The sequence below is a fragment of the Lepisma saccharinum genome, chromosome 9 (genome assembly GCF_977018435.1).
Source record: "Lepisma saccharinum chromosome 9, izLepSacc3.1, whole genome shotgun sequence".
Classification (NCBI taxonomy): Eukaryota; Metazoa; Arthropoda; class Insecta; order Zygentoma; family Lepismatidae; genus Lepisma; species Lepisma saccharinum.
Window position 1 is genome coordinate 36,177,414 of NC_139237.1, and position 26,766 is coordinate 36,204,179.

Here is a 26,766-nt window from a genome sequence, read left to right on the forward strand (position 1 = left end):
TTACAAAAAAAAATAATAATAATGATATTCGGCATGTCACTATGGCCACCTCAATATACGAGGGCCACTATTTTTATTTTGAGCCTTGGCAACACTGATTGAAGTTAGGCGCGATTTGACGTTTGCACGGAATCGTCTGGCATTATTGACCATAACGTACTTCAAATGTTTTGTCAGTAGCTTCATTTGTGTTGTTTATGTTGCCTTGGAGATTGCGCGACAACAATAAAATGGAATTAACTCGTGAACATTTTCGTGCGATGATTTTTTACGATTTTCGACGTGGATTATCAAGACAAGAGTGCATCGATCAACTTACTTCCACATTTGGCGATGAAGCCCCATCCTTTGCCACTGTGAAACGCTGGTATAACGAATTTATATTTCTTTTCTCCTTTCTCTCAATAATCCATACAATACTTTCTTCTTCCCATCTACATCTTCTTATAGCACTTTGGCCTATTCTTCTATCCACTTTCTTCTTTCCTCCTCTATTACTGTTCTTGCCTCTTTCTTCTTTCCACATACTCTTTTCGCACAGGCATAGTCGTTCGGATTCCACTTTAAACTGTAGGTCGTCCCGATTAGCCTTTCCATGCATAAAGGGGACATAAAACAACAATTCAACAACGACATACTCTTTTCGTGCATTTTGTGATTTAACTTTGAATCATTTTCAAAATGCATCATACTGCCTCTCTAGTTCTTTCATCCCACCATGGTGTTTCTTTCTTCTTTCTTCTCTTGCTTGTCTTTCCCCATACCTTTTTGGCTGCCTCTACTAATTCTGTTTCAAATCTTGTCCATTCTGTTTGTACTCCTTTGGGTTCATCTCTTGGCACTTTTCTTCGCAGTATTTCTTGATAATTCTCTTTTATCATCTTATCCTTCAATTTCCACACTCTTATCCTTCTCTCTTGTTCGTCCCTTCTATCTTTTATTTTCTATTTCCTCACCACCTTATGGAAAGAAATGCTATAGAGCTGAATTAACCAAATTTGGAGGGAAGCACAGCATGTACTACCTGTTCCCAAATTCGGAAATAAAAATATATTCTTGCTGAAATATTTTCATAGTATATTTCCTGTGTGTGCAGAACAGTAAAAAATATGAAAAGTTTTATTTGTTTCTATCAGTAACATATCGGCCACCTGCCCTTGTGCACTTTCAGCTTCATACTGATTACAAAATGGCATATTTTTAAAGATAAAATTTCGGATTAAAAATTATTTTGCAATGAAACATGGTTCTAGATGCCATTTGATTTCTTGAGGAATAAATAATTTTCCATTGAAAGGAAAACCACATCTCTTGCCCAATATTGCATAACAAAGATCGGCCCAATCTTCAGAAGCTCTTACTTTTTTTTCCAAAGTTATCTACATTTTTCCCTCTCTCCCAGTAACTAGAAAGGTTTCCATAAAAGCAGGGGAAAAAGTGAAAAGTGATCCAACACAGTTCCTAATTCCTCTCCCATGTTTTTGTGAAAGAACACAAGGTGAGCAAAGACTCCCCAGTCTTAGATTGTGTTTAATTACTATTGGCTTGGCAACAGTGTACTTGTTATCTGATCTTAAGGCTTGACCCCTTCTAGTTGAAGAGGATCTCCTTTATTTCCTCAATGTTCTCAAGGAGGATATGGCAAATACAACATATCCCCCCTCTCTCCCTGCTTTTGTATGGCCCAACCGTGACTCTTCTCCCTCCTCACACATCAAAAGCCTGCTGCAAAAGCAAAGAAGATGAAAAAGGAGGAAGTAGATCTGTGACCAACAGAACAGCCTTCTAACAAATTTTATGGTATTGCCACGACTTGGGAAAATGTGCAAAGTGTGGAAACGGGAGTAATGGCGAATGTAGATCAAAATTGGAATTGTGCTAAAAGAAATATCCAGTGTTTTAGAATTGACACTGAATATGGAAACAGTATTCCATACAAGATAATGACACTAATGTGAAATGTGGTTGAAATAAGTTCATCAAAAAATGAAGAAATGTTCTGATTTTTATGGTACTTTGGATGAAAGAAAACATAAGGAAAAATATAATAAAAAAAATTAAAATGTATTACTGGCCAAATAATATGAGATACATGGAGTGTGTAAATTCCTTTACGGAAGAAATCTTGTGCTGCTAACTGCTATTTGGAAGGTCCTGAATGCGCCTAGTATAAATGTTACATTAGTTATGGAAAGAAAAAGTATATATTTTGAAAAAGAAGGAATGAGCAATTGAATAGGTATGACGTCATTCACTCTTGATCAGCATAGCAACAGTTTTACAACCTACAACTAAGAAAGCCATTTCTTGAAACTGGATTGTACTGTGCATTATATACGAGATATAATTTTTTGTCACTTTTACCCATCCAAAACCAGAGTGTGCATTATACACGCACGCGCACTATACACACGTAAATACGGTATTATAAAAAATTAACTTTGCTCAAAACATTGAGATACATAATTCAGTGGCATTCTGATGCTGTATAAACAAACATTCTGTTATATGGTAAGTGCAATCGGTCTTTATAGGTTAATTGGTACTCTATTGGTGTGTTGTTAAGCACAAAACTTTGTTGCAAAATTCCACCATTTTCTTATTTTCATGTACATAAAGATGTGATTCATATGTCCTGGTTTTGTGAACTTTACGGTTACAAACATTAATTAAGGAGATTAATGAACTACAGTGAAACCCCGATTTTACGTTTTTCAGGGGCTTGTAAATAAAAAATGTAAAATGCGGGAAAGCCTAAGGGAGGGGTAAAACTCCAAGTGTAAGTAAGAAAGACTACACAAATCAACTTTTGAGGGGTATAATGTGTCAAAAATAATTTAACAATGGGAAAGAAGTATGATTATTATGAATTCCCAAGGGGGGAAAAAGACATGCTGTGAAAATCAGTGGTGGATTAATGTGACCCACTTTCGTGGATAGGGGCGGTGAATGATTGCTTCTAATTGCCACCTATTAGGTTCAATTTATGAATCTGATTGTGTAGGATCTCCACTTACTCCGTGAACTGGTAATTACTTGCTAGTTTTTGAAGTCTTGGGTAACAGGGGGGATTACGTATAGTTGGACATCAAGCGGCAAACATCTTTATATACTGTAATCAAAGTGTCATCAGGGTGGCTACAAACAAGCAGAAATGAAATTCCCTGACTTTTCCAGGTTTTCCAGGACAAAATTTACATTTTTCCCTTGACAATTACAAACTAAACTAAATCGATGTTTCTGCAAATGGAAAAATAAACTCATACAGATCCAGGTATGGTTTTGTTAAGTACCAATATTATCTTCTATGAAATTGACTTCATTTCTCTATTCTCTATGATCTGAATTCAAACTGCAAAATAGTGAATTTGGAAAATTATTACAATTCACAAGCTAGGGAAGGATTACGGAATTTTGTCATACGCAGTAAGTTTAAAATAAAATACTTGATTATTTTTAAAGTTACGACTAAATGAGATATAAGTGAAGAGTGATTGATTAAGAAATACAATTTGTAATTTATTAGTCTCCTTATAAATTCTCGGGATTATATGTTGATATTTCCACTGAGGTTTGGAACTCTCTGCTTGCAAGAACCATGAGTGCAGACTCATTTTTCAATGCATAAAGCTACTTCTCTCTTCTCTGTAAAGCAAACAACTTAACTCTTGCATATAAGTGAAACAATTGAATCGAACATAATAAAGTGTCATATTTACTTACATTATCAATGGGATTTCTGCTTCAGTACAGTATATCCAAGTAAAGTACTGTGAAACTGAAAACATGCAGTTATACCATTAATGCTGACGAAAAGGGTATGTAGGTATTAGAAATTTAACGCAAGGAATTTAGAGAATTGCATTGTATAGGTACCCGATTTAGCTAACCAAACATTAAAACAGGAACACTCTATACGGCGTACGCTTTTACAAGGAACATGAGTTCAGCCAATACTCAGCCAGTGCTGTCGCGCTGTTGCCAAACCAGCTGCTAGCGGAAGGGAAACACAGAGAATTCGCTGTTTCCAGTATTCAGCTTTTTTACAAGTAATGCATGCACATTATATTTGAGTAGTGAAATAATATAGTTAATATTACTACACAGGATTATAATATCACTGCAGCATATAAGAGAAACTCATACCTGAAAGAAGTTTGAAGGTATTTATTGTAGACGAACTGCAAGGTCATCATCATCATCGCTCTTGTTTCTGTTTTCTAGCATGTTTCCCTGTAGATTCCCTACCGATTTCTGTGGTAGATATTTTACCCTTTTTTATAATACGCGACACCGTATGCACACCACACACTTTAGCCGTAAGTTCTCGACTTCTTCCCAGGCCAATTCCTTGAAATATTTGAACACTTTTAAAGAATGATTTCTGTCTTGCGAACGTTTTATTTTTTCATTGGTGCCTGTACTTCTGGTGCTAGCATTCGAGAGTGACATTATTAAATAACACTCACGGAACACACACTATTGCAACAGTCGAACATAACGGCTGTATAGCACAGCGTGCTATGATGCCAGGGGTACCGAGTTCGTATCCTGGCGCGGGCATGGGTGTTTGTAAGTGTCCCTTCATTAATTGTATCACATAATTACTCATCCTCATCTTCGCGATTAGCCAAAAGTAGCGGAATAGTGAAGTAAAATAAATCCAATCAATCAATAAGAGCTTCATGGCGTACGAGTAAAATAATTTTGCACTGCCCTTGCTACGAAAATGCTGAACTCGAACTACGACTCGAAATGTTCGTGAACGCCCACGACAATGAAGGGTTACTGTGTACATTCAGCCAAATTTAACAGCCATATCGTTTCGAAGACACAACAACTCAGCGGCGTCAACACGGTGCAACGAACAAAACAGACGGAAGGAAAATGAAAGGGTTATTGTGTGTATGTGTTTCTTCAAGAAGCGATAACTCCGGCTGTAGGCGACGAAAATTCATGGGACTTGGACAGTTAGGTTCAAAATGTCGTGCCCTATCTATGATGAACCTTAAAGTGGCGAGTTTCATGAAAACTTCTTGCGCGCAAGAAAAATACAAGACACGGCGTTTAACTCGCGCGCCGCAGTTTCCTAACTGTACAACGTTGCACTCCTGTCGTTGGCTGGTCGCCAAGGACACGCTCTCAGTAGCTCCGCCCGATATCGCTTCCAAAACCGTGCGTCGTATAATAATAAAAGCTTCTGAAAGATCATATATGAGGGGCATCCTGAAAAAAGCTCTAATGGTGCCTATACGCAGCACTAGTGGTCAGAGATAGACACACACACATGCAGGCAGGAAGAAGTGGCATGTAGCTATAATCTGGTATAGTTGCAATGCAGCCATTTTAGGACAGTTCTAGGTTAAAGATCGCAGCTCTCATACAGTCTCACACCGACTGCGATGTAGCCTACATTGCATGCTCAGAATTTGGCACAGAGCCACCAGCAATCATGTGAGGTGTGCAGACTGGACGTCGTGAGTGATAGTATGGTCAGACAATGGTGCAGACAATTCACGGAAGGCCAATCGAATGTACACAACCCCATACAGCTGAGTACACACGGGCCCTTTGTATCACTTCAGGTGAAAGATCTTGGACCACTCCCTGTACAGCCCTGGCCTTGAATGTACCGACTTTCATCTCTTTGTTTAACTGAAGAGGTTTCTGGCAGGGCAAGGATTTGACAGCTACACTGTGGTAGAGATAGTTCCAGTCTTTACTGTCAGACACATATACCACGGGCATACAAAATTTAGTGCCATGCTACGACAAATGCCAGAACAACGGTGGTGATTATACCGAAAATTAGGTTAGGAATCACTGTTACTAATGCAATAAATTACAACTGATATTCATGCTATATTTATGCCTAATCGGTAGGGACCTTCATATTTTGTTATTTTTTTCAAATTGGTGTATTTTCTTTATTTTTATTTTTTACTATACAGTGTTATTTTTCCCAAAATTCACATTTTCATTTTAGCGCATTTTCTGGCAAATATCTGGTGTTTTATACCTTCATGGTGTTTTTAACTACTGTTTCAAATTGTAAGTCACATGGCCTACGCCTCTTCGTGAGAGTTGGATGTCTTGCAAGTTATTTTTGGAAAGTTATTTTCCATACCCCTTTTTTAATTTTAAGGTAAAGATTTTAGATAATGGAATTTTCCCTGTATATACTGAAGGGTGCATAATGACCATAAGTGGCAACGCACCCAAAAAATTAAAATCAATCAATCTCACGTGACAGATTCAGATATATTATGCACCAAAAATTGGCAGTATCTTTTTTTTCACTTGTTAGTGTTACGTTTCCCAAAATTCGCGTTTTTGCTTTAGAACATTTATCTGCCAAATATACCGAAACTTAATACTCCATTGTGCTTTTAAACTATTATTTTAAATTGTAGATCACATGGTCTACGCATTTTTGTGACAGTTTGATATGTTGGAACAGATTTTTGAGGAAGTAAAAGTAAAGTGCTCCCCTGCACTTTTCCATGAAGGTGTAAAGGGGTGTGAAGTTAGGGCCCCACACTTTCTTGATCACAGCTGCAAGTGGGGGTGATGTGATCAGCACCATGCTCCTGGCTACCTTTATCCCTCAAAGTTTCCTCAAAGTACCAGCTTCATAAGATGCTGGGTGGGTGCTGGAGCAGTTTGAATAGGTGGAAAACATCCTGGTTCTCCCCCGCAGTCTCTTGCATAGTAGTCAGATGCCCTAATGACTGGGCTCCATTATTACTCGCTCGACAAATGCCGATGGTGCGCACTTAGCTTGGTTATTCAAAACATATCTCGTGTGACAAATACGAAGATGTGGCTCCCGTGTGACGGTAGATACGCATTCGATCTCCTGTTAGAACCCTGCCACTTTGCTCTGTGATGCAAATGGTTTTGATAGAAGTTGAAAAAATCGTGGGAAATATATGATTTAATGAGCCTGTCGGAATTATATCATGTACGTATAACTCTATAGTTTACTCTTGAGTAAAATGTTGGAAAACTTTCATGTTCTATGTACACAAACATGGCCTAGAAAAGACAAGAATGTTGGATTTCATGGAATTTTTCATTGTTTTAGGATATTTCTTTTAAAAAAAATCCCTAAAAATGCCAACAATTCACATTTTATGCCAAATTCGCATTATTTCGATATTTCGAACGGGCAAAAAATGTGTCCAGACACCATTGCACATTCCTAAACATAACTTCGCAGCAATTACCATTTTTCACGGTTTTGCGTTTGCGAAAAATCAATGTCCCTACTAAATGGAAATAACTTTCTGGCCACCCCTCGTATAAATCAGTAGATGGAAAGTGAGAATTTAGCAGGGCTGGCAGAGAAAAGTATTTTTTTGTTTCGGCTAAAAAACGGTTTTAGGGGGCAAAAACCTCCCCTCTAATGTCAAGATGAGAACAAATTGAAGTGGGGATCTGACCCCTGTATCCCCCTCCGATTTCCATGAAACTTGGCAGGTGTATAGAGGGGCCCAAAGGAAGAAATACGTATTTTTTTGTTTCGGCTAAAAAACTGTTTTAGGGGGCAAAAACCTCCCTCAAATGTCAAAATGAAGTGGGGATCTGACCCCTGTGTCCCCCTCAGATTTCCATGAAACTTAACAGGTGCATAGAGGGACACAAAGGAAGAAATACGTATTTTTTTGTTTCGGCTAAAAAACCGTTTTAGGGGGCAAAACCCTCCCTCAAATGTCAAAATGAAGTGGGGATCTGACCCCTGTGTCCCCCTCAGATTTCCATGAAACTTAACAGGTGCATAGAGGGACACAAAGGAAGAAATACGTATTTTTTTGTTTCGGCTAAAAAACTGTTTTAGGGGGCAAAACCCTCCCTCAAATGTCAAAATGAAGTGGGGATCTGACCCCTGTGTCCAAATCCAATTTCCATGAAACTTGGCAGGTGTATAGAGGGGCCCAGAGGAAGAAATATGTGTTTTCTTGTTTCGGCTAAAAAACTGTTTTAGGGGGCAAAACCCACCTCAAATGTCAAGATGAGGACAGATTGAAGTGGGGATCTGACTCCGAAACCACGTAAATCTGGCATCGGAACAACACGCTCATATAATTATAATTGGAACACACACAGCACAGAACTGTATGATTGTCGGTACCAAACGCAGTGCAATTGTAGAGAGATGTCGAATTCATAGACACCGTTGTTCCCGGATAGGCATGGGCATAACAATAGACAGATTAAAGCAGGGTAACGGAGCATCAAAATAGCTGCACACGGGAACCATAATCCTATCAAGCATCACCTAGATATCATATAGGTGATATCCATAGCCAAGGATACAAGAGGGGGACACAGGGGTCAGATCCCCACCTCAATTTGTCCTCATCTTGACATTAGAGGGGAGGTTTTGCCCCCTAAGTTTTTTAGCCGTAACAAAAAACACCTATTTCTTCCTTTGGGCCTTTCTCTACACCTTCCAAGTTTCATGGAAATCGGAGGGGGATACAAGAGGGGGACACAGGGGTCAGATCCCCACCTCAATTTGTCCTCATCTTGACATTAGAGGGGAGGTTTTGCCCCCTAAGTTTTTTAGCCGTAACAAAAAAACACTTATTTCTTCCTTTGGGCCCTTCTATACACCTTCCAAGTTTCATGGAAATCGGAGGGGGACACAGGGGTCAGATCCCCACTTCAATTTGTCCTCATCTTGACATTAGAGGGGAGGTTTTGCCCCCTAAAACCATTTTTTAGCCAAAACAAAAAAACACGTATTTCTTCCTTTGGGCCCCTCTATACACCTGCCAAGTTTCATGGAAATCGGAGGGGGACACTTAGATAACCTCCCTTGTCAGTGACAGATGACCATCTCTCACGAGTTTAAACAGACAGGACAGAGAGTGGCGTTAATTTCATTGCAATACTAGTGTTGCAGTAAATTTGAGGTTGGAAGCATGCACTTGCCAATTCTTATAACGTTCACCAATGCAGATTTAGGTTTCACTTTTTCGTGATAGTATTCAATATATATCCCGTTTGGTTGGATTCTTCTTGATATCTAAGAATAGTGATATGTCATTGTAAACATATGTTAACTTGTGCGAAACCAGTTACGTCAGGATGATGAAAGAAAACCTTTGTAAGCACTGCTACATTAAATAAGGTGAAGTGAGCGAGAAGAGTAACAAAATTCCAGCAGCATATTTGCAGTCTAAAGCTCTTCTTGTTTATGCATGCAATTTTTGTTGGATTTTGCAGTCCATGCAATTTCTGTCGCATGTTGTAGTGAGATACTTTGTCGGGTGGTGATATTCGACAAAAATCGTATGTATCAATGGAACCCATTTTTTTCCATGTTCCTTCAGTTTCTCCAAGAAAATGCCTTACTACGACATCCAACAACTATCGAACGGCGCCACCCGCTCACATCCCCTCCATCTGTTGACAGTTCTGTCCCTTTACTACTCCCATATTGACAAGAAAAAATGATAATTCAATGCATTTTTCACGTAATATTTAGAGACTTAACCTTTACTCCCCCGATGATACCACATGGTATCATCAGAGTAAGGTTGTACTGGCCCGACGATACCATATGGTATCATGGTGGTGATTACGACATGAATGTGCTTTTTGGACACTCATACTCTTATGTTTGGGTGGAAACTCTGACACAGGTCTGGTCAAGCCTTTTAAAGTGGTTTGGTTTGAAAAAAGATTCATATTGATGACCAACCTCCACCCCTCTCCGCAACATATCCATGCCACATTTCTGAACAGAGTTTCACGTTTTGGCTCATTATTCAACTTGTATGGCACACAAGAACATGAAACATGTTTCATTCTCTTGAGAAATGTCCATTCTTTGAAAAGAATACTAAAGTTCTAATATACTAATACTCTATAAATACTAATACTTCTCCCCAAAATAGCAGGAGAAGAGGAGGCAAACTTCAGATTTTTGTTTTTTCCATTGAAATTCGGGGGACGTGCCCACCCCCAAGCCCCCCTTCCTCGGTCCAGTGTTCTGAATTGTACACGGTTGCATGCGCTGATGTTTTAGCTGCAAAACAAAAGTTATCCGAATTAGATTGCTCCCATAATGCCTGAGTTATAACCATTTTCCTCCAAAGAGTTTTTGAATTTAAAATTCCCGCCGAGAAGCCCGGGCGAGAGAAATCTCTCTCTCTCTCCTCCTGCCATCACTCGTTTATTGCGCCGTGGTTGTGTTGTGCATAAAAGGGGCCTAAAAGTTGAGGTTGAAACTTACAAATGAGATTTCCTGTTCCCGTGCAGAGTTCCATAACGATATCTTTAAATAAATAAATTAATTAAAAAAAGTCAATGAAGGCGAAATTCCCTGACATTTCCCTGACTTTTTTTAACACCTCAAATTCCCTGACTTTTCCCGGTTTTCCAGGTCTGTCGCCACCCTGGTCATTGATTCAGTTCACAGTGTAGACATGTAGAAGGTTCAGATCTGACTTTAAGCAGCATATGCATTCAGTCCCGATCAGCCCAACAGCATAAAGTAAACTCAAAACAAGCTTCGTCAAACTTGCATATTTTTAGAGGTCACAATAGGGGGATTGTCATATAGATGACACGTTAATCGATGATTTATTGTTGGATTCAACAGTCTTGTGTAGGGCAAACACCCTTTCCACCAATAGTTTCCCCATAAATAATGTGTTTTTTCATTGGTCCCGTTGTACATTCCTGTGTTGAACATTGTGTTATTTATTTTCAGCATTTCAATGGTTTCGAAGAAAAGTAACAATTGTATTGGCATTGTGTGAATTTTCTTCCTGCACTGCTCTGAGCATTCAAGATGTTTATACTTGTATTAGTTGCAAGATAGAGTTACGGTGTCTGATGCTCCTATTTCATAATCATGAAAGCAAAACAACCCTGCAAGGCTGCAGATTCCAAACAATGCTGTTTTTCTCCTTTACAGTGGATGAGTCATTACCAACTGCTGCAGCTTCCCAGACACTCACACCCTCCGGCCAGCAGGATTTTTTTTTTATTTTTTTTTTAAGAACAGGTGGTGGAGTGGAAGGTCCTTGGCACCAATGCAGTTGTTGAAGAAGTTTTATCGGAAGTGTGCTAATATCTGGTCAAAGTTGCAGAGAAAGGAAAAAAGATCATTGCTTTACACTTTATCATGCTGTCAATGCTACATACATATGAACAAGATATCTGATGCAGATATAAAAAAAAAAAAAAAAAAAAAAAAAAAAAGGAGGCCAAATCATGCAATTAAATTATTGCATAGCAGCGCACACCAATGGTGGATTAATAAGATAGTGTGGGGTTAAGGTGAGTGATTTTTCTTTTTACTTGCAGCATGCTGTGCTCATTGAAGGTATGTATCCAGGAGTGACTGCTTAATTCTAGGCATCACAAGAAATGAGGGAGGGATGACTGCGTTTTGCCCCTATGCTAATTGGTTAACATGAGAAACAAAGTTGGGGTTAAAACACTTGGCACTTTTTAATACTTGCAAGACTAGTGATGATACCAGAGGAGGCATGATGAGGGGAAATGGGCCCCTCCCCTCCCAATGGTTTTGACAATAATATTTTCTGTCAGTGAGTAAAATATCGCCCATAGAAAAGAAGAATCACTTTAGTTTCTGCGTTTTCAGCTTCATTATGATAAACAAATGATACGTGAAAAAATTCAGATTAAAAATAATTGACAGTGAAATATAAAATAGGTCTAATCTTATTTCCTGAGGAATATAAACGAATTCTCATTAAAAGGAAAAGTGCACTTCTTACCCAGTATTGGATATGGGAGGTTGGCAAATGCTTCATAATGTTTCTCATTGCCAAAGCAGCAGACAAGAAGAAAGGACAAATTTTCATAAACAAGTGTCATCGCGCCCCTCCCCCTTCATCTCCCTCAACTAGGAAGGATTCCGCAAATGCACGAGTAAAGTAGTGAATGGTGATCAAACCATGTTGTCAATTTTCCATTCTTGTTTTTGTGGAAGGAGAAGGGTGAACACAGACACACATCAGTACACACTTATATTGTGTCCAAACTCTAGAGAAAGCTGCATTTAGCAACAATCGATCTGACAACAGTGTGCTTGTACTCCAATCGTGAGGCAGAAGCATTGGTCGATTTCATCTTGATGGGAAATGGAAGAAATGCCCTTTTTTTACTGTCTGTCAAGGGAGGTGTGACAAATGCAACTTGTCCCCCCCCCCCATCAGCCATGCCTCTTCGCTCCCCTCTCTTGCAGGTCGTGTGGTGAATGAAACAGCTGTGAAAGCAAAGAAAAGGAAAGAGAAGTTGCATGGCTAACGGAACAGCCTTCTGGTAAATTTTATGACATCGACACTGCTTGGAAAACATATAAAGTGGGAAACGGGAGTTAGGGCAAATGTAAGATAAGGTGAATGTCCTATTATTTAACATAGCCTTTTCCTGGGGCCTGGATGGCTGAACGTATTAAACGGGAAAACGTATAATGTGGGAACATAAGTAATTTTTGTATTTGATCAGTAGAATGTTGGGTATCAGTATAGGCAAATTATATCTCAATCAATACCCACAAAACCTTCATGTCTGTCCATTCCTAATTTCAGGATTACGTGATTCTTATTAGGAGCGGCGGTTGTCTAGTCGGTAGGGTGTCTCACTGTCACACGGGGGGACCCAGGTTCAGTTCTTGGGGTGGGTGATCTAAGGTCAAAATTTTCTGGCCTTGTCCCTGCATAAAGTGGCTCTGGGGTCACCCAGCCTGAAATCAATGGATACTTGGCAGCAACCCTGGGAGGTAAAGGCTGCCAGAGCTTAGTGCTGATCACACCACCTCCAAAAGTGACTAAGATCAAGAATGTGTGGGGTTGTACCCCCACATCCCCTAAATGAGCCTTCATGGCACGGTGCTATATGCATGGGGAACTTTACCTTTTTACCTCACCTGTGTGATTTCTTATTTAGATGACTGGGTTCAATTTCAGTTATACATGAAATTCTTTGGTTGATGTTATCTTTCAACTTTTGGAATTCATGGAGAAAGTATTCCTCATTTAACACAATGATAAAGTGGTTTTTCACAAGCACCATAGAAATTGAATAATGAAACCTAGAAAGTGTTACATTTGGGAAGAATGTATCAACATTTTACATATATGTAATGTGTGTTTGAGACTCGCAGGGTTGCTACGATTTATTGATTATGAAATTCCCCGACATTTCCAGGTTTTCCAGTCCAAAAATGAAATTTTTCCAGACATGTTTATCATCATGATTTTTGCTATTGAACGTTGTATTTTTTCAGTTAAATATATAATCCGTTAATTATTACAAATATTCACTTTTACAATTTTTCTTTAGCAAATTTCATTCCACACACAAGAACACGTGAAAATTCGAAGAGTAAAATGAAAAATTACAATCGGCATCAAATGTATTGGGTGCTAAAATCACGTGCATTTAGCCTTCAGCCTAAGCTAACAGAGGTACATTATTTCACCATAACAGATCTCCACAATATAAAAATAGAAAGTCATGATAAACCATACACAAATTTTAATTTTCTGGCAGATTTATAGTGTCGTAGAAAATGCTGCTTTTTTGCTTACATTTATAAGTACACAGCATCTGGAGAAATTTTTGTTGCATATAGGAATTCTATAGAAAATGCCAACAAGACTAAGATCTACAAAATAATAGACGATAACCTCATCTTCATGAACCGTTCCAATAATTATGATCATATTGTCAATGTACTTTAGATATCAATCAGATATTTGGACTGCAAGTTTTACTTTAATATTCTTTCTAATATCTAGTATTATAAAAGTGAAAATTTATTACAGAAATTCGAAGGAACCATAATTTTGCACAAGACAGAGAATCATAAGAATGAAAGAAACAAGTTTCTAAAGTGAATCCTTTTGGGAGTGGAATCACAAGAACCGAATCCAGAAGTGGAAGTAAACTGCTTGTTCATTTTGCAACTTTTTCTCTGGCAGACTCCAAAATGCACATAAATTCCAGACGATCTGCAAAATTCCATGACAAGCCAAATTCCCTGATATTTCCCTGTTTTCCAGACACGTAGCAACCCTGGATGTAAGTATTTCTTCATGTGCCACATTGTTAGTAATATATTCATTTACATTCTAATGTAAAATATCTTAGAACAGCTATAGAGGAAGTTGTAGAAAAACTTACTGATTAGCATCCAAAACAGTAACATGGACACCATCAATCTTGTGTGTTTCTTCCAAGTGAAGAATATGGAGGAATTGCCTCTTGACACCCAGCTCAGTCTCCACCAAGGATGCTGCAAGAAGTGGCAAATGTTTACAATTAAGAGAAAATACGTTACAAATATTACAAACAAATTATTTAATATATGTAATAAGGTTGGAGCAGATTGATCTGAACCATAGCTATAAGCTGATAAGGAGAGTCTGCAATTTGATTGGTAGAATATCAGTTATCAATAAATTTAATATCAATATCTTATCGGTATGTTGGTCTCAAATTGGCACGTCTGCTGTTAATGTTACTTTTTTTGGTTGGTTGATCGATTGAATTAGGTTATTTTATATTGCTTTTCTGACACTTTTGTCTAATCATGATGATGAGGACGATATGATGAAACTTATTAAGGGACGCTTACACAGAACACCCATGTCAAGACCAGGATCTGAACCAGGCAACCTAACCTTCCAGCAGTCTGTGATAAGAGCAACAAAATTTGAGATCCACAGGGAAGGCATATATACAGGGTGTTTTCGGGCTGATGATACAAACTTTCAGGGATGATGGAGAAGGGTACATTTATTAATTTCAGATAAGGAACCCTGGTCCGGAAACGACTTAGTCAAAAGTTATAAACGTAAATCGGTGTATGAAGATGTAATACTTTTATTACCTGCACAAGTTGCACAATCTGCTACATTCACAACAGTTGTTAAAAGTGGTGTCCTCCAGCTTCGCTGCAGGCATGACATTGTCGCACAAAGTTCTGGCATACCCATTGGAACAACCCCGGGGTCATTCGAACAATGTCACAGACAGTGAGAATTCTCGCCAGAAGATTCTCTTAAGTCTCGACAGGTGTCTCGTACACAAGACTTTTCACATGACCCCACAAGAAGAAATCAAGTGGGGTCAGATCAGGTGACCGAGCTGGCCACGGAACAGCCTTGACCAGGGTTCAAACGTGGGACTTGACCTTGCAACATGCAATGATAACCATTCTGCCATGGAGCTAGCAACATTATTTTTATTAGCATGTGAAAGTTATTATACAATATAAATTTGTGGAAAATGAAAGATTCCTTATAAATATTCATGTGATATAAGAAATATTTATTACATTTAAAATATTGCAAATCAATGTATTCTTTCACAGGAATTTCACATCTTATGTTTTGTGATATGTGAAGCAATATCTCTGCCAGTCTGAGGGGTGCACAATATAATATGCACCATGAACATTCAGAACCTATGGGAAGTGAATATCAAAAGTAAATGACGTATTTCATAGATGTAAATTTATTTCAACTGCAATATTTAATATAGGGAACTAACTAGTACATGTTTCTTGCAAAGAAATCCAGAACTTCAAATTCAATCAATTTTTGGACAAGTGAGAAACCACTTTGGAACAAAAATTCCTTGCTTGCCTATTCTTGTAAAATACCCTGCAGATGTGTAAGCTTGTACTGCATAAACAGCCATAGTAACTTTTTTTTTCTTTTTCACTAGAAGTGGAATCAAACTCTATTTCCTTATCATCCTGCCAAGAGTACACAGGGTCGTCAAAAATAGGTTAAATAGTAGGTCATCCGGGACATTCTGCCCTTGGGAAGTACATTGTGCATTCTATCATCATATGTAATATAACATTGGTCATTTCACTGTGTATACACAATTTAGATGAAATACATACAGATTGATTGCGTGCAAATTATTATTCTGCCACTGGCAACCCTGAAGCCAAATCACTGTGTTCAGAGGAGAGGTTGAAAGAAGGCAAAGAATTGACATCGGGTGCCTCTACTTGCATAACATGGTATAGGCCAGTGGTGTGAAATCAAAGCTCTTGGTCACTGAGGCAACTTGTTAATGGTAGAGCAAAGTACAAAGGAGTTAAAGGCCAGACACCAAAGCTGGAGTCATGGTCAAGCCACTTGTCACTTTTAGCACCATTTGATGATATCCAACAAATGGTGAATATCAGATGTGATCTGTAATGCCAGATTAAACCTTACTAAAAAAACCCTAAAAAAAACCTAAAGTGCTCCCCTGTGGCATGCACCATGAAGGTATATAGGGGGGGGTGTAGAGTTGGGGCCCCACACTTTCTTTATCATGGCCGAAGGTGGCCACCTTTACCCCCCAGAGTTTCCTCCAGGTACCCACTTTATACAATGCTGGGTGGGCTCCGAAACCGCTTGAACAGGTGGAAAGAATCCTTTATTCTCCCCCGCGGGGGATCAAACCCAGGTCTCTCGCATGAGAAGTCAGATGCCCTAACAATTAAGCTTAATCCTTATAAATCTAAAATTTGTTAATTTGAATTTCATTTACCTGTGATTGAACTGCAGTATATGGGCCTACAGAATGTTGATTTGAGACCACAATAATGATCTGAATGGAAATGACTCAGAAAGTAGGCGGTGATGGCAGGAATGTAACCGTACCGAAATGCATCCACAACAAAGGGAGTGTCTAAACAAAATAGAAATAAAATGCAAGATTACAACTGATATCCAATTCAACAGAAACAAAACAGTAAAAAATAAAACAATGTTCAGAAAAGTCATTGTGAATCATAGTGAACATTTCAGCAAATGTAAATGGTACAAATACAAGTGAAACCTCGATTTTATGTTTTTGGTGAGACCAAACTGGAAAAAACCTAAATGTTAAATTGAGGAAATTTCTGTAACATTTTTATATGTTAGGACCATCAAGATTCAATGTACGTGGGTGTACCCAAAAGAAACGGAACTAATTCTGTAGTGGGCAGAGCTTTTGTAGTACTGCATTTTGCCGCTAGGAGCGCACCTTCCAGAGTCCGTAAGCTGAGTGCCGTCGCTGAAGCAGGTCAGGACACGTTTCGGTGGAGTTTAGAGTGACAGCTGTTTTGTGTGATCATTGTTTTTGCAATGGCTGATTTTCGGGAACAACGTCCGGCGGTGAAATTCTGCTTTTTGCTCGGAAAGAGTGGAACAGAAACTCTTGAAATGTTAAAAACGGCGTACAAGGACGATGCTATGGGGAAAACTCAAGAGTTTGAGTGGTTTTCCCATTTCAAAAATGGTGAAATGTCAATTGATGACAAACCTCGTTCCGGTCGTCCTTCCACGGCCCAAACACATGACAATGTTGAAAAAATTCATGAAATCATCAACGAAGATCGACGACGGACCACTGAACAAATTGTGGAGCTGTCGGGAGTGACTTGGAGTTCAGTGCAGCGAATTTTGACAGACGATTTGGGAATAAAAAGGGTGGCTGCCAAATTCGTGCCCCGACTGCTGACTGCTGAACAAAAACAAGGTCGCGTGGAAGCATGCCGTGCTTTGAAAGAAGAGTCCCAAAATGATCCAAACTTTTTTCAAAAATTATCACAGGTGACGAAACGTGGTGCTATGCTTATTATCCCGAATCGAAGCAACAGTCAAGCCAGTGGAAGACTTCAAGTTCGCCGCGCCCCAAGAAAGCTCGTCAGGTGAAATCAAACATTAAAACAATGCTGCTTTGTTTTTTCGATGTGAGAGGAGTCGTCCATTCAGAGTTTGTTCCGCAGGGTCAGACAGTTAACCAGGCTTTCTACTTGGAAGTTTTGAAACGACTGCACAACAGTGTGCGGCGGAAGCGGCCTGATTTGTGGCAGTCGGGTGACTGGTTTTTCCATCATGACAATGTCCCAGCTCACACAGCACTGTCTGTACGACAATTCTTGACCAAAAATGGTATGACCCCTGTTCCTCACCCCCCATACTCATCCGACCTTGCCCCGTGCGACTTTTTTTTGTTTCCTAGAATGAAAGGAGACATGAAAGGAAAGTGTTTTGCTGATGTTGCTGAGGTGAAGAAAAAAACGACGGAGGCACTGTCACGCATCACAAAAGATGACTTTAAAAAATGTTTTGAAAAATGGAATCAAGGATTGCACAAGTGTTTTAATGCAAGTGGAGAGTACTTTGAAGGGGATTGAAGGTTTGTACTTACATTGTGAATAAATAAGTTCACAAAAAAATTAGTTCGGTTTCTTTTGGGTACGCCCACGTATAATGCAAGAAAATATAAAACCAGAGAATGTATAATCAGGTTTCCACAGTATATACTTATAAAGAAGAAAGTATCAAGATGCACTGTTAAAATAGTGGTTACGCAGACAATGGAGAGAACCATGTGGTAGAAAGTAGCTTTATAAAGATGTAACAGATGACTCAGATAGATATTGGTAAATATTAACCGTTCATACCAGGAATTCTCTTATATGATGGGCAGCCTTTACTTTTTCTCTTTGCCGTGTCAGAGTAGGCATCGCAGCTTGTGGCATCAGATTTAGGAGTCAACTGTGAATCCTGTGATGAAGTGCTCAATGCACTGTAACCCCTCTGCCTCAACCTCTGCATCACATTTTGCCATTTCTCCTTTGCAGATGGAGAAGTTGCTCCTAGAAAAGGTAAAAGAAGGCTATAAACTAAAAATTAGGACTAATGTCTTAGTATCAGCCGATAATTTTTCAGAATCTGGTTATCTCGTGCGCTTCATAAAATTGCTGCCTGACCCTTTTTGGAGTCTAAATTATGCTGTAAATTATGCAAAATGTATAATTTACAGGATGTATAATTGCTAGATATAAGCATATTTCGTCTTTGAAGAAAACACAAAATGTGAAATAACATGCTGTAATGTTCATTATTCATGTTTCTGGAAGGTGTGATGTCCATTTACCTACCCTATTTTGTCACGGCCAGTAGGAAGGTCAAGACAAAAATGGAGGAATAACATTGAGATGGACCTATAGGAAATCGGTAAGGATGGAAAAGACTGGATTCTTCTTGCCCAGGATAGGAACAGTTGGAAGGCTTGTGTTGATGCAGCCATAAACCTTTGGGTTTGAGAAGGCTAGAGAGTTAGTTAGTTATTTTGGCACGCAATGATGCAAAAGAACTGCAAAATGTGAAATAGACTCAAACACGAAATTTAGTTTATTTACCGACGCAACACATTCTGAAGTCTGAATTATCCTGTGAGTTATGCAATTCACGGAAAATTGATTAATTCCGCTGTAAACATTTGAGAAGCAAAAATAGACTCCATTATACTGGAATAAAGCTAATACTCTGATAATTGATTGATTTGCTTTATTTTACTTCTCTTTTTGTTCCACTTTTGGCTAATTTGCAAAGATGGGGATGATTGATGATATGATGAAATTCATGAATGTACACTACCAAACATCCATGACCAGGCCAGGATTTGAACCCAGGACCCCTGGTGGTTAGTGATGTGCTAACCACTCTGCCGCGGGGGGCTGGCAATACTCTGATAAGTATATAAATTTGATACTAGAAAGGATATTTTGGAGTAATAGGTGCACCTTTAAATCAAATTTAGGTACCGCTTTTGATCCGATTTTTCACCACTATAATACAGAAATTTTTATTTTATTTACCATTTTTGAACCTGAATTTTGTACAGAAATTTTGTTTTTTTATTTACCAAAAATATGTACCTCTAATAATAATTAATTGGAAGAAATTTTAATATCCCCATTTAAATTCTTTGAATATTTTAAAACATAACTTTGGCTGATTGATGTAGTATAACGGTAATGGAATACAATGTATTGATATTTATAAATACACTGAAAACAAGTTTTAATTGTTACAATGTATAAGCATCAGCACTAGCATGGGTATCAGTTCACTCCTATTAAAAACAATATTAAGTTATGGTGTAATGCTGGGATATAATTGTTATACCTATTATATTTAATAAAAGTGTCATGACACTTAAATTGAGTAATTGATTTTTCTGGCACAAAATATTTGTTTTTAACCAATATTTCACTTTTTTCAAACAGTGTTCATCAGGAAACTAACAATAAGTCAAATGTACGATGGTCACAGGTTAGTTTTGAAATTTCTCCATTCTTCCCAGAAAAATAAAAACAAAACTCACCTATGACCAGCTGAGCACCTGAGCTGTGTACGAACAATTATTATCTGCCATGAATATAAAAAAGAACACTAATATAAATAGAACACAGTAAGTGTTATGATATGTTTCATATGTAAAATATATCATGTTGGCACAAGACGTAACTCATGTTTTAACTATTTCTCATATATTGTAATTTATCAATACATTTCTAAACATGATTCATTTCAAAGACCTCTTTCACACACACACTTCAAATCACAATAATGTCTGATGAATAGACACTCACAAATATCCATGCCGAGACCAGGATCCGAACCCGGGACCCCTGCATCATAGCACGATGTGCTAACCACTCTGCCACAGGGCCGTCCCAGGGATGATTGTGTCTGGAAGAATATCAGGAACTAGCCTGGCTGATATCCCTACAGAATCTCTTCATTATTCGTCACCAGGAAAGCTCCATGTTCTATTTTTATTACTTGTTTTGCTCTCTTAATGGACTGTTCTCAACAGCAGCTAAATTCAAATATTTGCTTGTAAGTTTGTTTAATATTTTTTCTGCTTATTGAAAGCAAATCAAATTGGTGAAAAAAGTAATGATGTTTGTTGTATGCAGCATAGTATTAGGTCTATTGTAATGATCTGATTTTTCTATATATTTCACAGATTCTTTTAAAAAAAATGGCATCTTATGTACATAAACAAAACAAAAATGCATTTGAAAATTAAAAAAAAACGTTATAGAGTATCTCTCATTCTTGACACACTAAAAATTAGCCCGACTTCCACATGCTGATGAGCTATGTAAAATTTCAGTGATGTATCCAAGCATAAATGAATGAATTAAAATTTTTGGGAGCATTGGCACACAGGTCCATTTTGCACCCTTCAATGTATATGAGGAAAAATTCATGTATATAACCTATAACACCCTTACCTAAGAGTTAAAAAAGGGGTGTAAAGAGTCCCTTGAGAAATGTTAAAAGGGACCTGCAAAGGGCATCCACAACTTATAAAAATGGTAAGGAGAGAGTAAAAACTTCCTCAGAAACAATGTAACCAAGTGTGAATTGAAATTTAAGACTAATACTGAGTGATGCTTCCTCTACAGAAGGTTTTTTCGCTTTATATCCGACCATTTTTGACGGGTACTCACCTTCAGAGATACCACGCCGCTACCACCGATCATGTTCTATTGGACCCCCAGCATTGTGGACTATCGCCCAGCATCGCAGTTTCCATTGCAGCAAGCTCCGGAATTCTGTCCCACTCCTCCCTGCAAGCTTTCCATAGACCATCCAGGGTGCGCAGGCGGCAATGTTGAAGATGTCGTTTCAACAGTCCAAATGCGCAAAAATCCATTGGACTGGCATCTGGGCTTTTCACAGGAATGTCTTCAAACGGAATGACACGAATTCCTAATTTGTCTGCCATTTCTTGATAAAAACATAGTGATGTTCTGGCGGTATGACTCGAAGCCTTGTCCATATGGATCATCACCTGGTTCGCGTCCATTCCATACAATTGTGGGATGTCTCTCCGATAGATAGGTGTCAGAATGGAGTCTTGGAAGTATCTGGCATTCACCTTCATGTTTTGTCCACCTTGCGTATCATCAACTTACCCTCATATCCGAATCCCGTCACAACCATAACGCCACGAGGGAAACTTTCCCTGCACTGACGAACAGAGTTGCTGTGCCCCTTGCCGTCATTGTCACGGTATCTGATCGCCCGAATGTGGCCAATAGCAGTGAGATGGACATATGATTCATCCATTGTGACAACTTTCTTCCATTTGGAACCTGCCAGGTACTTTTCATACAGTTTCCTGCAGTTCGTCTTACGTTCGGCAATGTGACACGGTAGAAGGTGGTGTACACGGGCCTTCTGCACACACTTCAACCTGAGACGCTTGTGAATTGTTTTATTCACAGTTGACGGTGCGAGGAGGTGAAATCTGTGGGCCATATCACGTTGAGTTGCGGGATTTTCTTGGCACGCCAATTGACGGATCCCCTTTGCACTACGGGTGACACTTTGCTTGAAGCCCTTCTCCTTGTGTTTTTCGTGGGTGAATGTTTCACAAGGAGAGCCTGTTATGGGCAACAATAGCTTTCGCAGTAGTCACCCCGAGTGTTAACCCATTCTCCCGACACTGTTTCACAATGCGTACGTATGAAAACTTAGCATGGAAAAGGGCCATTACGTAACCCTCCCAAGACCGGTTGATTTTCGGTGCCATTTGATAACATTCACTACCAACACTCACGCACCTACAAGGTCAGACATAACACTGCTCCCACCAGCAGACCCATAGTTCCAGCATGATACGCCACGTGGCAGCACCGAATCGAAAATGGTCGGATATATAGCGAACAACCTCTGTAGTTTGAGTATCGTGTGATGACACAAAATGACAACTGTTAATAAACTAGAAACAAATAAATAAAACCTGCTCACCACTCTTCTTGCCGAGATCTTTACAATCAGGAGCCTCTGATGCGATTGAGCTGCTACACTTGGTCGGACAATCGAACAGAGAGTCGGAATCTTCCGATGGGGGAAAAGGTGGAGGGGGCATCTCATTCTTTGGTTCAATGTACGACAGGATAGATAACTGGGTGCTTTCGCAGGGTAGTGGATTTCTATTGCTTTGTCCTTTCAAATCACTCATCGACAAAGAAAACTTTGGTTGGAGCATATTCTTTGCCTGTTCACGTCCGTTTGAGGCACTTTTATCTTTAGGCAGCTCCAGAACACTACAGCTGACGTTCATGTTCTTATTACACTCGCAAGCGGTAACGTTTACAGAATCGACCATCGTGTTGGCTCTTGCATCTATTTCAATAGCCTGCCAGCCGGTATCCGTGCAAGTCACGTTCACTTTAACAGGACTGTTCATCTCATCATCAGAGTCAAACTTTTCTTTGTTTTTATCAGGTGACAAAACAACAGACAAGGAGGCTCTTACGTTACCATCAGGACTTGCACTCGCTGGACTCTTGCACGCATCACCTTTACAAGGGACCTTGTTCACTTTCACATCTGTTCTGTTCACCGACGCATCTTCAGCACATTTATATTCTATAAGAGCTTCGCAATGAAATAAACACTGATTACTGGCATCAGACTTTCTCGGACTGTCCTTCCTTTGTAATAAGCGTGCAATATTTTCATCTCTCATAGAATCGCGTTCACGTTCGGAACAAAGTACTGGAAGTGGATCGGCGTAAGCACTTTTACTGCTGGCAGGACTCCCGTTCAGATGATCAAAGAACAATTTCCGAATGTGGACATTATTTTCACTTTTCTTCTTTCCTTGTTCCCTCTGCTTCATTTGGAGCTTCTTTCCTGACGAGGAGGGCAAACATATTTTTCCATTTTCAGTTTTTGGCGAGTTACCCTTCCCACTGTCTGTGTAACATCTTAAAGCCCTCAATTTGGCCAACTCCTTGTGAGAGAATTTTCTGAAGTGTAGAGGTGTTTCACTGTAGCAAAATTCCCCTAATGGACACTCTGCAATAAAGCAATATATCATTTCACTTTACAATTGCCAAAATAAAAATAAATTGTGAGAATTCAACATGGCTCCGTTACTAAATGCAATAAATTAACACAAGGCTAACATTTCTTGAATGTAAAATTTAAAATGATGGGAAAAAGACAAAAATGTATACACCAACCACAGTCCATACATACCAGGACGATACTGTTAGCGGTGGCAGAATTTTTATATTTACCTTTAATAACAAAAGTTAGAGAAAAAAATGTTACACAAATTCCTTTTCAGCATGTCCTTGTGTCCACTACAATAAACTAAAGTATATGAAAAAAAAATAGTATGTAGCAGTTGTATATTCCAACCACCATGGAAAGTCACATTGAAAATAGGTTGATACTTCATGCAGGGAAAATATTAGGGTGGATCAAATGAAAACGGAACAGGGGCCACAGAATGAAATCAACAAGGTGTATTTCAAACGTAATCTCCAAAGTTATACAAGCACTGTTTCACCAAGCGGTGAATACCCTGTCCGTAGAACTCGTTTGGCCGAGATCACAACCAGTTGCGAACATTGTCCATGACTTCATTCTCAGACCCTTCAATGCCTTTTTCAACAGACCAAAGATATGGAAGTCGGATGGCAATAGATCAGGGCTATACGGTGGGTGTTCCAACACTGTCCACCCAAACGTCGCCAATGTGTTCTTTGTAACAGCTGACGTATGGGGCCACACGTTCTCATGCAGCAAAACCACACCAGTGGACAAAAGGCCGGACCATTTGGCCTTGATACCTGAGTGCAAACAGTGGAGGGTACTGCAGTAGCAAGCAGCGTCGATCATTTGACCATGGTCCAGGAACTCAAGGAGAAGGGGTCCTTCGTGATCGAAAAAACATGTCAGCATCACTTTGCCACTACTTTGCACCATCTTCAGCAGTGGAGAGTTCTGTTCCATTTTCATTTGATCCACCCACATAATAACAATGTATAAGGAAAGAGTGTTTCCATCTTGTGGAAAATTGTTTCTAGTGATAACATATAGCCACTGGAAGGACAGAACTGTTTGAATTGTTGTTTTAAGTAAACTTTATGCACTGATAGGCTAATTGGAACTGAACCTACAGCTTCTTAATTTTTTTTGTCTTAATTATCGCATATACAGTGTGTTTCTCCATCCCTTGAGCGCCTGTCGGCGGCCCGCTTGGCATCCGGCCCGATGGCAACTCCCGTCAATTCGCTGAGAACTTGAAGTCTTCAAAGCCAACAGTTTCCGTAGCGGAGATATCACACGCGATTTTGCAGGAGTTGCCATCTGGCTGGGCGCAAAGCAGACAACCGACAGGCGCACAAGGAACAGAAAAACGCACTGTATAAAAGTAAAGCATGTCAGCAAATATCAGTGGTTGCAGAGAAATACCATTCATGTGGTTGCAGAGAAATACCATTCATAAGTTGACTAGCATGATTTTTGGAGAGAAATATCGATATTTTCAAAATGCAGGTGCATGTGTAATGAAGAGATTGGCATCAGATTTGGTTTACGTGATTCAGATTTTCAGTGAGACCTTATTAATTTGCACTGCATGTTAAAAGTATGATTATAATTACATTTTTTACCACTATGCTCACAATAAAAAAGAGAGGCATGGTGTAATTTAAAACAATACAATACTCACCCTGCATATCATCAGTAATTCCCATACACCTTGAGGCATGAAGATCAGGTGATATTTTTAGAATATCAAAAGGAATTTGGCACATGGGACAAAAATTCTCATCCGGTTTGGTAACAGTGGATCTTGCAGGGGAATTCTTGGCTTTTGCATGCTGATTTTTTGACAGAGGCCGTTTCCAGGTATGCTTCTCCTCTTTGATAACTTTTGCTGGTTCCTCACACTTGCCGTTCGTAGCTGTTGAACTTGACATGCTGCATGCAACTTTCGGTACTTCTTTGAAAGATCCATACTTGCTAAGGCACTTTTGCTTTAACTGGCTAGAAGACAGCAAGTTTATTTTTGTGTTTTCTGACAAAACAGAGTGTTTGGAACTTAACTGTGAAGAAGATATGTTACTCGAAATTCTCTGCTTTTTAATTGTAGGTATATAAGAATTCCAGATATCTTCTGCATCTTCATCCATTGCTATAAAAACCTGCAAAAAAATGTAATAGGCATTGTACACATGAAACTTTTTTTACAATCATGCTATTAGAAATTCTCTACATGAAATCTTTTAACTTTTAATTTGGCACGTACAGGTGATGTACTAAGTAGAAATTTAAGTGAAAAATTTAATCTCCATGCTGAGAGATAATAGGCGCTGCTGACGTAATCAGTATTTTAAAGGCAAATTGGCCTCAATCCAGTTTCACTGGTAGAGGCAATTCAACAGGTGAAAACAGCAAAAAAAACAGGCTAACCCAGATCTGTCTCGGTAGCTCAGTTGAGTGAAATGGCACAGCGGGCCCTGTATTTGTTTGTTTACATTTCTGCAGATGTCCTGCTGATAAATACCATTAAATTATTTATTGTAGTTAATTTGAATGTGTTGGAGAAAAGATTACCACATTTGAAGCTGTTTTTTTTTATTTTGTTATTCACAATGACTCAGAAACATGACAGAAAATTCTATTAACCTTTAGTGGAGCCTTTACGCACAGGACGTTTTCAAACTTGCCTCCAAGTATTTTAAAAAAATCTTATAGCTCGAGAACTAGTTGTTGTAGAGATGAAATTGGTTTTGATTCCTTTCGAAATGACAGGGCTTTTAACTTATTTTTTATTTCTCTAATTGGTAGGGAGACAAATTTATGGTAAATAAAAACTGAGGAGAGTGGTAAATAAAATGTTAGATCAGCGGTGGAAAAAAAATTGACACACACTTTTTCATTATGAGAGGAAACAACATACAAAAGAGCTATAAATTGATAAACTACTTCATTTTTATATACTGTACACATACACAAGTACTTAGCTGTCCAACCAAAAAGAAAACATCAATACAAAATCACTTCATTTCTAAATTGCATATCTCAAGTAATTTATTCATTGTATGTATTTAAAGGATATCCTTGCTGTCCAACAAATAAAATAATCACTACTGCACATACACAA

At 38.8% G+C, this 26,766-nt stretch overlaps 1 protein-coding gene across 2 annotated transcripts in view; it reads right to left on the reverse strand.

Annotated features, from left to right (window-relative positions):
• Nucleotides 1-26,766, reverse strand: part of LOC145992001 (uncharacterized) — a 54,576-nt gene that overhangs the window by 22,052 nt on the left and 5,758 nt on the right. Inside the window, exons 2-6 of one of the 2 annotated variants that reach the window (XM_083128007.1) lie at nucleotides 25,330-25,804; nucleotides 22,608-23,663; nucleotides 18,455-18,649; nucleotides 16,549-16,689; nucleotides 14,176-14,287 (exon numbers count right to left, since the gene is read on the reverse strand). In XM_083128007.1, the coding sequence (XP_082984133.1) occupies nucleotides 14,176-14,287; nucleotides 16,549-16,689; nucleotides 18,455-18,649; nucleotides 22,608-23,663; nucleotides 25,330-25,792 (1,967 nt within the window). In that variant the 5' untranslated portion in view covers nucleotides 25,793-25,804. The remainder of the gene's footprint in view (nucleotides 1-14,175; nucleotides 14,288-16,548; nucleotides 16,690-18,454; nucleotides 18,650-22,607; nucleotides 23,664-25,329; nucleotides 25,805-26,766) is intronic. The other variant, XM_083128008.1, reaches the window with a different exon arrangement.